The sequence below is a fragment of the Melanerpes formicivorus genome, unplaced genomic scaffold, assembly GCF_026170545.1.
Source record: "Melanerpes formicivorus ecotype bairdi unplaced genomic scaffold, bMelFor1.0.p_v2 SCAF_2, whole genome shotgun sequence".
Taxonomy (NCBI): Eukaryota; Metazoa; Chordata; class Aves; order Piciformes; family Picidae; genus Melanerpes; species Melanerpes formicivorus.
The window spans coordinates 44307644-44319939 of NW_027142354.1; the positions used below are offsets into that span (position 1 = coordinate 44307644).

Here is a 12296-nt window from a genome sequence, read left to right on the forward strand (position 1 = left end):
AGAAGATTTTAATCAACTGAAAATAACACAATTGAATGCCCCAAAAGGGAATGGGTGGTCAAATTAATTGTTTATGTTTTTAAGAAGTCAAACTATTAAATGTTAGATTTGATAGATATTCTGATATTCTCTGCATCCTTGTAGAGCAGTGACATCGCCCTCTGCCATCTCCCTAACTCAGCTTATAGTTGTGTTTCTCTTTTCATTCACATGACCATAAAATTAGGTAAGAGAGGGAAAAAAAAATAAATAAAGGATTATCAAATTAAATGACATAAAATATAGCACCCTGGGCTCCAGTGACAAAGAAAATCCTGCCTGAGTCAACCTCAGCATTTACAGCCATAAATACAGAAATTTGCATACGTTCGGTTTTGTTAGGATTCATCAATATGATGATGACTTTGAGTAAGGATCTCTTATTTTTGAGAGATGGGTGGCACTAATCACAGTGTATCAGAAAAAAAAGAGAGAGAGGTCTCTTCTAGCTTATCAGCAGCACATAATAAAAAACTGGCTCGGTTAGGATTTGCAGTTTTAAGATTCGTGTTGCGGATCCAAACACGCAGTAGGCCAATCTCTCTGTTTATTGCCATTCTGTATTTGCAGTGGGGAGACATTTGGCCAACCACAGTGCTAACTGCAAGGGCAGGTACCTCTAGGTGTTGACACAACAATTAGTCACAAAGCAGGTACACTCTCAATTCAGACATACCAATTTCTATGACATCACCACAGAAACAGCAGATTCAAAAGCTTTTTTTTTTCTGATAGGACATTTTCTATTCCCATATTTTTTCTAAGATTGCAAACTAAGATGCCAAATATTTGCTGCTGCAAATCAGCTTGGTCTTGAGGGCAACTAGAGAAGGTTGTAATGTCATTAGAGATTACACATAAAGGATCTTTGGGGGGGTGGAATGACTATCTAAAATAAAATCTTAGAAAATCTGGCCCTGCCGTAAACAAAATTTGGTTTTCACAGCATACTAAATACCAAACCAACGTGATACAGACTTTGCCAGTGTCTACAAAAATCACTTGAAAGGGGGAGGGGGCGGGGGGGGCGATTGAAAGAGCTGTTTGGAAGTGTGCAATTCATTTTCTTAGATGTGGTGTAAGCTTTCAGGATGAGATTTTGGGAAACCAGTCAGCCAAAGAGAAGAAACTCATGTGCAAAGACATTAGAAAGCAAATTCTGCAGAAGTTTTATTTTGATTTTGTCTTGCACTGTACATGTGTTAAACTTTGAATTTTTTCTTAAGTCTCTTTTTCTATGCATAGTTTTCTGCGTGGCAGCCACTTAGTTTTCAGCTTCCCCAGCATCATTTAAACTCAATTTCTGCCTACCATCCAATCTTACTGCAGATTAATGGTGTTATATATACCTTGTCGGGATTCAAATGTATTCTACAATTTGCAGGGAGAAAATCACTACATTTTTTAGTTCTTTAAAGGCTAGTTCTGTTCTGCTAAAGCCAGAAGTCATTTTTGTGGCTGTTTTTGAATTTAGTAAACAACTATCTCTTGTAATATCAGCATCTTCTACCATAGAACCAGTAGGACATTTAATTACACATTCTGTGTCCCTCTTTTGAATCCTATTCTCTGTGACTAGATATACAACATCAAATGGGCTTCCCACCCAGGGCACATTGATTTGTGTGGCTTCTTTCTGACAAGACAATTGTGCATTCCGTATGCAGGCATGGGAGCAACATGAAGAGCTGGGCAAGGTAGCTGTTGTGCCTTCCAGCCAAGAAGCAAGCTGCAGGTGTGCTTTTGAGATACATAGTGGGGTGAAACACAGGATGGAGGGTTGAAGAAGCAGGCTTTGGAAGGGAACTGTAAAGCTGACTTGAGACAGCTGACTGCTGTGATGTTGAAATACCGATTCTTTTTAATCACTAAACTGGTTTCACAGTTTTGGCACCAAAGGGTTAACAGAGTAATACCAGGACACTGTAAGTTGATCTTAGCCTTAGTATGTCATTTTTTTGGTCTCTCTTCTTTTCTGTTGTGTTTTGGGTTTTGTTTTGTTGAGGGTTTTTTGGATTTTGTTGTGGTTTTGTTTTTAATTCATTTCTATCTATTAGAACTTTTCTAGTCTTTGAAGAGCTAAACAGCTTGCTGTTTTTTTTCTTCAAACCCAATTTTTGCTTATCATGATATTCACAGCTTTGTTACAACTCTTACGTCAATGAAGCATCTTCCCACATCTATGTTTATTTCCATTCACAAAACATTGTGGGTCTATTGCTTCGCTTTTGAATGTTATTCCATTTCTTATCGGCCTCTTTTCTCCATCTCTGTTTAGCATGTCTAATCCTTTACATCAGTCTTTTGAGTTGTTTAATTCCTCAGTTCTTTAACTGACAGTATCAGACCTGTTTATGTTACTAGGCACAGGCAGAGTGTTCTCCCTTGTACGCGCCGTTCTGCTTCATGCACGTTTATTAGCAAGCAAGTAATGCTGTAAGAAGTTGCACTAGCCTTTGCCTGATGTAGTGTACCAAAATTACTGTAGAGCAATTCAAAATGTGTTATCTCCAAAGAAGTTTGTGCTTATGAACTTTCACTTTCTAGTCAAGCTACAGCAGGTGGTTTTAGCTAGAGGAAACTTTGGCAACTTTCTCTCTCTTTAGGTTATTTTAAGGGATCTTGGAAGCTTTACAAATCAAAAGGTGTTGCTAAACAACTGAACTAAATAGTTCACGAGCCACTAGAGATTTTATTTCAGCATTTTCCAAAGCATTTCCATTGAACAACAAAATGTTACTCCTCTCTCTTTACTCACATTCTAGTTTAATGATATGTAAAGTAGCTTTTGAAAGTGACAGTCACTGCTCCTTGTCCACCTTCTATATCCAAGAATGGTTTTAGTTTTTTCCCTTAAGTGTTTGAGAAATGATTTTGTAGTGTAAGTAGAGGCATGAGAAAACAAAAGAAACTGGAGATAACAGAACAGATTCAAAATTAATGAAAAAGTTGCACTTGCTTAAAACTATTTCCAGGGTCACTGACTTGTATGTTTAAGATCTTGAAAGAGCAAACACTGGTGTGGTTTGAAGGCTCAGCTGTGGTCTGAACAGTGCTCTTGTTCCTACCTTACCCTGTAGATGGGGGGTCAGTCAGAAGAGTGCAGTGCAGGGATCTATGAATTAACCAAATAGGTGTGGGTGACTACAAGACAGGGTGAGATTCCAGCTGGGGCTATAGCTGCCTATGTGCTGCTCTGTCTGAGTGCCACTGTGCCTCAACTTGGGTATAGAACACATTGTATAAGCTAACACTGTTGCCCAGAGGCCCAAATGGAACAGAAATTCTTGTCACCCTTGTAAAGTATTGGGAAACTCTGCTATCGTCGCCACCTTCTACATAGCCATAGACATTCCTTCACATAAATAGTCCTTGCCCTGAGGTCCATCCAGCACTGGAGCAGGTTGCCCAGAGAGGTTGTGGAGTCTTGATCCTTGTCTTTTTCAAGTCAGGAAAAACACTGTGTTGAGCTCAGGATTGGGAGAGAGGACTTTCTGAGGTCCCATCCAACCTCTGTTGTTATCTTCTTCTCTGCTTGTAAACATTAACCATGCTGCCTTTTTCAGTAGTGAACTATTCAGAAACAATGATGCTGCTTAACTCTCAGCACATTTCCATGAATCAAAGTCTCTCTCAAGAGAGATACAGGTGATTTGGGGGTGAACTGGGACAGACCGAGCTGAAGCAACTTGTTAAACGTTACCCAGCCAGGTGGTTCTGCAGTTGATAGCTAACAATTCTCCGGCTTTCCCATGCTCTTGCCTTTACACATTGCACAGTTACATAATTGTAGAGATGTGTGATCTGGCTGAAGACATATTCCTGACCCACATGGCATCATATGAGAGACCTAAAAGGAGAGCAACATCTGACGTATTGTCCTGTTTCCGTGTTCACACACATTGCTTCTCAGCAGTGCTAATAGGTTTGGAGGCATCATCAAGCTGTCACAGGCAGATTGGTTCTGGGGCTGGCTACTTTGGTCTGGGTATAACATGGATCCACTGCACTGTACTCCTTTGTATGTCCTGGACTTGCCTGCTGCTTTTATGAGAAGGACAAAGTAGTTTTGTATTTGTATCATATGGAGGTTATTTGATTTTTTTAAAAAAATATTTTTTAGAGAAAGTTTTCTGAGAAACCATGGAAACTTGCTAAGGGGTGAACCCCAAATGTCCTGTCTGTCAGAAAAAGCAGAGCAGTCAGTACTGGCCTCTGAACCAGTCAGCTGAGAAGCTTAAGCTGCGTAAAGAGAACGCGAAGTGAAGTCTTCCATGACGTTCATAAACCTAGGTGAGCTGTAGCACCCTATTGCGTTATTCTTAGTGCCTTCTTGGTATTTCAGCACAGTCAGAGCAGCTGCCCCGTGACTGTTACCAAACCAAGGAGGTGCTCATGGCATGTGAGGCTGTTAGGATCACTTCCGTTTGGTCACAGAGCTTCTTAAAAGCCAGTTCAACACTTTAGGTAAGTTATGTGTCCTACTAGCAGCCCAAATTGATCCCGTGAAAGAGGCATGACATAAATAGATAAGTTCTGAAGACTCCTTACTGGGATAAGTGAATATCATGTATTATGTTTTGTAATGCATTCTTTTATTTCTAAGTACTGCAAAGCTGATTAATCAAAAAGCACTACTGCTGTCCATTTTACATAAAATTGGATTTCATTGCTGTGAATAATCTGTAAGGAATAACATCAGGAGCTGCAGTAAATGGTAAAAGGCATTATACAGAAAAACCTCACAGATTTCCTAGTTAGTCAGCTGGTCTTTCTTTGGATCTGAGTTTCCCCTCTATGTTGTAAGACATATGACCAATATGGTCTGTAATCCACAGAGCATGCTGTCATTCTCCCCTCTTTGTTTATATGTCACTGCTTATTTGACTGTTATTACAGATGTGGAAAACTGAATAGTATTAAGTCTCTTAGTTATATTTGATTTGTGGGGTTTTATTTGATTTTTTTATTTGGATTTACATGTTTTATGCTATTTCCACATATGCATTTGCTGAGAACTGGTCTTTGTAATTACTTTTTATTTATCTAGACTTTCAAGTAGTATTTCAATGATGGCTGAACTGAGACATTTTAACAGTTTCTGAACAGGGTCTGAACAGACCTCTCAGTATTCTGCACCATGCTAAAGAACTCCTTCCCTCTGGAAGTTTTATTATGTAGGAGGCGTGAGTAAATCCTGAGTCTTGCTGATGATGTCATTATAGTGGTCAATAAAACACACACAAGCAAATGCTTTCCATGATACCAAGATCAACTAACCAAATCAAGATACATGAGCAATTAACTCTTTAATTAAGATGAATGGATGACATTAGCCCTCCTTAAACCCTGCTCGTCAGCATTTGCAAATAGAGAAAGAGGGATGTCTCCTTCCCAAGAAATCTAGCTTTTATTTTTCATTCTTTGACAGCATCTCATTCTTTCCATTTTGTAAACAAATTCACTGAAGAACATTGCCAACCACAGAGATTTAAATAGCCTTGTTCAAGCAGTGCTGTTTCTCATTGCTCAGAGGTAATGTATATGAATTTATTTTCTGGGCAAGTTGCACTGAATCTGTGTTTCTAATTAAGACAAATAAACGTCTTTTGACATCCAAATATATAAGATCGTATGAATTCAATCAGCATGACATGTTAAGAGGCCACTTAGTTAAGTACTATGAAACTTCTTGCCTTTGAATTAGGTTATTAGTTCTGACAAAGGTGTGTGTACATGGAATGAATAAAATCTCCCAGTTCTCTGCCCTTGCAAATCAGAATAATCTGTCTGGAAGCAGATAGATATCTCTCCCTACATTTAATACAGATATTGTGGTGACTGAGCTGTTAGTGCCCTTTTGTAGTCCGACAAAATTACAGGTTTATCAGTAATGAAGTCAAGTGATTGCAACTTTCTATTTTTACTGTTGTATGGTACATACACAAATTCTGGAAAGGAGTAATTTGTTTTTCTACTGCTTGTATACAAATAGTATACACATGTGTAGGGGACAGACTAGAATCAACCTAACTGGTGAAAACAGGAATTTAGTATTGTTTCCACCACTAATTCTACAGTAATGTGTAATGTTTTGGGTACAGCTTTTGTCTGTATTGATGTTACTGTTAGTAATTTGTGCGAAGCAGAATTTTTCAAGGTAATCTCAGGACATTGCTTTCTACTTCTTGTTTCAAAGAGTCACAAATGCAGAACATTGATTTAAAGCCTTTTCTCTGAAGGAGTCTGTATGATCTTTCCTCCTGCAGTTGCACCATCAACTAGGCTGCACCTATTATGTTCTTGGTACAGCAGTATAGGGTTACAGTGAAGAAACAGAAAAATTCTTCTTTGAACATAGACAGATTTTTTCACGGTCACTTTTTAAATGGCGGTTGAGAATAATAATGTGTTCAGCTTTCATGCACACTTACCCACACATTAAAATCAGTCCAAACATTTTCCTTAAACATGTTAGCTCTCTGTCCTGACCTACCCTGTCTATATCCTACTGGTTGTGTCAGGCACGTGAAATTATCCAGATAATTTTCTTGTTCGTGTTGCACAATGTTCTGTTAAACACAGGCCCCACCCACAAGATGATCATTATGAGGTGCTTTGCCAAGACTGTTTTGGTTTCATTTTATTGAAACAATTCATAAAAAATAATTAAATAGTTTGAGAGGGTAGAGACATACGTATAGGAATGAAGTGGAAAGTAGAAAAACTAAGGCCATAGCTAAGATTAAAATTATGATTGCACAATATGTGTCTATGCCAGGACATGAAGACAGTGACAGGAGTCAGTGTCCTGATGGCTTAATTGCTCAGGAAGTCCTTAATGGTTCAAATGCATCTAGAGAACTGGCTTTAACTTTGCTTAGCTATACCCAGAGAAGGAGAATCAAAGTTCTGCCTCAATGTAACCAGCAGAGACAGAAAGGCGTGGTAGCAGTAGAATAATCTTGACTCCCTTTTCTAGGTCTGAAACCTGTGGAGCCTTTTATGAAGTCACATGGCTTTTTGACATGGTTACCTCTGGGGAAACTAGGCAGGACTTGGGGGAAGGACAAGACAAGGTGGGCAATGGTGTCATTTGCAAGGTGTAAACAGAAGTTCCAGTTCCCATCTCTTCCAGGGTGTTTGTTTGCCCAGCACTCTCCCCTGCAGTGCAATCTCTAACCTGCAGGGGAGCAGATCCTTCTTTTCCTTGCTAGGTAAATTCTGACTCCAGCATTTTTGCTTGCTTGCCTTGCAAGACTGGGACATGGGGATGTAATCTCTACAAGGTATTTTTGTCATGCTGTATTCATGGCAGAAAGCCCAGTGGTAACTGTGATATATATGACGTTGTTACCAGAGCCTGAGGCAATCACCCAGCATGTTATCCAGTGGTGCAGTTTTCAGTAAGACAGCCTCATATACAATCAAAACATCCTCACTTTGCAGTTTGTAGTCTGCTCACTCTTAAAGAGGAAGGTGCAAAAGCTGTGTGAAAACTATTAGAAAACATGAAGCTGAAATGGTGAGATCAGATGAGGAGCTAGATGATGACCAGGAAATAGCCATCTGTGTTTCAAGCAGATTTTTGGCTTCTTGACAGAAAATGGAATAATTCATCTATTTGAACTGCACATGACTGCTTTACCCACAAGTCCAGTCAAATAAGATACTCCTTCAAAAGCTTCAGATGAAATCAATCTAAATGTACAGAGAAAGATACAGGAATATAATGTTTAAGGGCAGAAGCCCAAACAACACAGATTTCATATGTGAACTCTTGCAGTTATTAATATGTTTTGGCTTTGTACCAATCTGCAGAGTACCAATCTGCAGTCTTGCCAAAACCTAGATACAAGGGCTCTGTGGAGGTGACACTATCACTTCTTAGAGTTTTGGGAGCAGTTTGGGGTATGGGATGCCTGCCTGGTGCCCAGCTGATGTGGCTCCATTTGCATCAGGAGGGTGCAGTTGGCAAGGGCACCTGGGGGCTCCAGTCAGTGCATACTCTGTGCTCCCTTCTGCTGTGCCATGCAGTACAGACTACTGACATTTCTAGCAAACTTTTTAAAAGGAGGAATGAAAACAATGTTTTATGAGTATTAGTCACACGGGTACTGAGGAGGAATCATAACAAAGGAGCCAGACAAGAGGTGGTTGGAGCATGCTGCAATCAGCAAGGCTGCCACGTGTACTAAATCAGCACATGCTGCTCTTCATGTTGCTCCAGCCGGAGCTGCTGCTTGTACCCAAGCAAGATAAAGTTGAGCTTCTCCTCTCTGTGCAGCCCTGCTGCTTTCTCTTTGATGCACCCTCAGAGCCTGAGCCAAGTCCTGTAGACTCCAGTGCAGACTGGATCACTGGCTGCATAGGTGTGGGAAATCATGCCACGAAAAGTACCTGCAGTGGAGAGATGAGGGGGCAGGCCCTGTCACCACCGACCTAGGCTGGATGCTGCATGGGCACTCGCCTGCACAACCATGCTGATGGCAGCCAAGCTGCAACTTCCCAAACCCAGGGTGGGAGCACATGGGAGCCTTCACCCCTGCTCCTCTGCCCAGTGCTGTGAGGTCAGTTCCTGTTCTCTGCTGCACTGCCACCAAGCAGGGCTATTTCCATGACAACAGGCCCCTCTGTGACCCTCAGCTCCCTGGGAAGCTTCTTACCCACTGCACAGGATGGTTGATGGCAAGTCTTTTACTTAGTCATTTTTTCTGGTGCGGCTTTATCTTCACGGTATGTTGGTGTGACAGCATTCCATATTTTTGATGCTGATTTATTATGAAACTTTCCAGTAAGTTCCTATATTTTGATTATAATTTTAGTCATTTTGGTTTTAGAAGGTTTGAGTGGATGCTTTTAGCCTCCAGGTCAGCCTTCTAGGGTGCCTCTTAACCTTCAAATCACTTCTGTGTTTGCAGGGGTTCTCCTTATCTGCTGGGACATGTTCACTTCTGTTGGAATGATAGGCTGCCCCACTTGCCACAGAGCTGTGCTTATCTGTGTTGATATATTAGCTGTATTACTGATGGCTATAAATAATGCTGAAGGCACAGCATCACAGGCTGCTGCAGAGCACAGGCTGGCTCCCCCAGCATGCAGCAAGGAGCCCTAGTTTAGGGGAACTGCTGCTAGCTCTGGGTGCCTCCAGGTGCTCAGCTTGTGCTGCCCACTTGCAGCATAAACATGGACCAAGGGCTGATTTGGTAAAATAATTCTCTGTCATTGTAGCTTTGCTTTGAATATGAAATACCAGTCACTGCTTTGAGCAAGGACCATACTTTCAAGATTAGTTTGCAACGTATCCTCCTGTATCCATGTAGATATAGAATCATAAAATGGGTTTGGTAGGAAAAGACCTCTAAGATCATCAAGTCCAATCAGACTGCTAACTTCTAGGGACTGGGCTTAAAATTAGGTGTCTAAACATGAACTTAATTCTTTACTATTTGAATTTTAAGTCATTCTGTGCCTTAAAGTCTTAATAGAAAAGCTGTTGGAAAATTTTACATGGAAACCTTTAATAGGATATCATTGCTGAAAAATAAGATGGAGATGAGACTGTGAAAGCCCAAGCAATTTAGGTCATAAAATCTGTTGAAAAAATGAATGTAACTTATGCATCTGCATCTTAATCAAATTTTGACAATTCCATGAGCATATGTTGATATATAAAGATGTAGATGCAAAATTCTTTTCAAATACATATATATTTCTGTAGTTATGGTAGAAAAACCTGAACTTTTCAAATATTGCATCCAGCTGGCTGAGAAATTAGTGTTTATGAAAAGGCAGCACTCACCGCTTATATATTTGTAAAAAAGGAAAGGAAAGTAGTGCTATTTAAAAAGATAAGAGGACATTAAGATGAAAAACGTGAAATAAATAAGAAGTTCACAGGGGAAAAAGCGAATAAGCAAAAAGAAAGTTGATTACTTCATTTTACAACTGACAGTTCAGTGAAGTTTCTGTTTTAATATTATGTGCAAGCCAAACTGCCAGGTTTTATTTATCATCTGATATAACTCCAGCTCTAGTCCAGGATACTGGAAAACCTCTCTTGTAGAGTTCTACCTCTTTAACCTCAAATGAAAACTGGCGTTCCATCTGGATAGTGTCCAATGTGTCACATTTTGGTAGTCATCAACCAGCTCGCCTTATAAATCAAGAGCACTGATTAAATAATCAAGATTTTTGAAATGCCTTGGGGGAGATGTACGGGTTTTGCATCGGTGATTAGTATTCACTGGTAATACTGAAATCTGTTTGAGCTGCAGATATAAAACTGCATTTTGCATACTAGGCATAATCAGAGAGATTATATTCAGAAAGTGTGCTTCCCCTAAGACAGCAGAAGGTTGTGACTTTTGCCATGGCTCCATTGTTAGTTTAAGTGAGCTTTGTCTTTGCTATTGTACAGCTCTTCTTTCACCAGAATAAAATCTTTTCTGCAGCTGTGTACTGGGAAAATGAAAACTCTAGGTGGTAGCTATCATAGGGCAGTTGGTTAACTAAAATTCTAGCCCCTGAATGGAAAGCAATTTTAATTAAAGATATTTTTCAGTTATTAAGCTAAGCATATATTGTACCACTTCTTTTGTTATTACAAGTAAGCATTTTGTCATTCCCCTAAAACAGATATTACTGGCAGTAAGGGGGCCTGAAGTTTGCATAATAGACAAGTTACTGCTTGCAAAAGAGACTGGTTAAGCAATACATTATTGTTCATAACAAAAACTAGGGCATAAGACCCAAATGCAGTAATGAACTTTAAAGTGTAGGAATATAAATTGAAAACTGCTTTCCTGAAAACCCATGCTCAAATTATGCCGAACTTTGCAGGTGACAGTTGATCTTACCCTTCTCTCCCTTTTTGGTGTGTGGGTTCTGCATCTGGATACCTGCTTAGGTCTGAGCGGCAAGAGCAAACTGCACAAGGTATAGCAGTGCTTGAATGCTAAGCTACCTGCAGCATGTGAGCTCATGTGTATTCTCCACAGTCCTGTTGACAGCTGCTGAGCTCTCCTGGGCTACACTGAGCAGTGGGAGACTCTCCCCTTGCAGACTCATCTTCCTAACTCTCACACTGGCAAGTTTTAGCTAAATGAAAGCGTATTGTGTCACCCCTTACACAGGCTCAAGAGAACGCCTTGGAGAGCACTACATTTCCCCAGGTTTGAAATCACTGCTTTTGTTACGATGGCATGCCCTGATGTTTAGCAATTATATTTGAATTACCCTTGCCTCAAACAAACAAAAAATCCTTGCAACTTTTGAAAAAATGCTTGAGCATTGATGTGGAATCTTGAATCTTGCCATAGATCAATCCATCTACTTCATACAACCTTGCTGTGTGATGCTTAATACTGTCGGCATGAGTGGGCTCAATGCATGCTCATTACTGGTCTGGAGGTGATTAGAGATGATGACGTATCATCATTTGGAAGGGGAAAAGGAATGATGATTTGGGGTTTCTCTCTCCCTCTTCCTAGCTCTGTCCTTGAAGGGTGATGTGGTAGACTTCCATATCCTTTCATAGCCCAGTGGAAGGCAGTGGTAGCAGCACAAATGCTCATCCTGCCTACCAAAAAAACTCCAGATTTGTAAAAAGATGGAGGTTTGGCTCATTGAATCAGTTAGCCTTCAAAAAATAACTTTTCCTTCAAACTTTGCTTGTAGCTGTAGACTAGCATGACTATAAACAGTACTGTTGCTGTAATTGCTATCTGAAGGGCTTCTCTCCCACGAAATGGAAGGCCTGAGTTCATGCTCTGTTTTAACAGGGTATTTCCCTCTCATATTTATCACACACTCCAGCTGAAGTTCTGATGTGATGCAGAAGGGAATTTGAGCTTTATTCTGATGGTGAGAAAGGGTACAAGATGTAGCACAGAGCCTAGCGCAGGAAACCATTCTCTTCAGCTTTTCTATCTCTGCACTGTTTATTTTAAAGGGTTATTTATGCAGAATGGTTATTGGATAGAAATGCACTACATGGGTATAGGAGTTTGTATAGTACAGTAAATGGGGCAGGATCTGGAATGGCATAAGCTAGATTTTCTTATGTCTATACCAGGCTGTGTGGGAGCAGTCTCTGGCCAGTGCTATTACCTTAGCTGTGTGCGGGAGAGACAGCCCATGCCTGGCCCAAGTGCAACCTCTACCCTCCTGTCCAGTGAAATCCTCACAAATTAGGTGTGAAGATCCTTTACTGAACCTAGCCTTAAGGCAGAAAGCACTACTGCACATACTTCTGT

At 40.3% G+C, this 12296-nt stretch overlaps 1 protein-coding gene across 1 annotated transcript in view; it reads right to left on the reverse strand.

Annotated features, from left to right (window-relative positions):
• LOC137446106 (RNA-binding protein 25-like) overlaps window positions 1-7608 on the reverse strand; it is a gene marked incomplete at its 3' end in the record, with an annotated part of 46906 nt that extends 39298 nt beyond the window's left edge. Inside the window, 1 exon segment of the mRNA XM_068148469.1 lies at window positions 7551-7608. Coding sequence (XP_068004570.1) covers window positions 7551-7608 — 58 coding nt within the window.
• Window positions 7609-12296: the final 4688 nt, after the last annotated feature.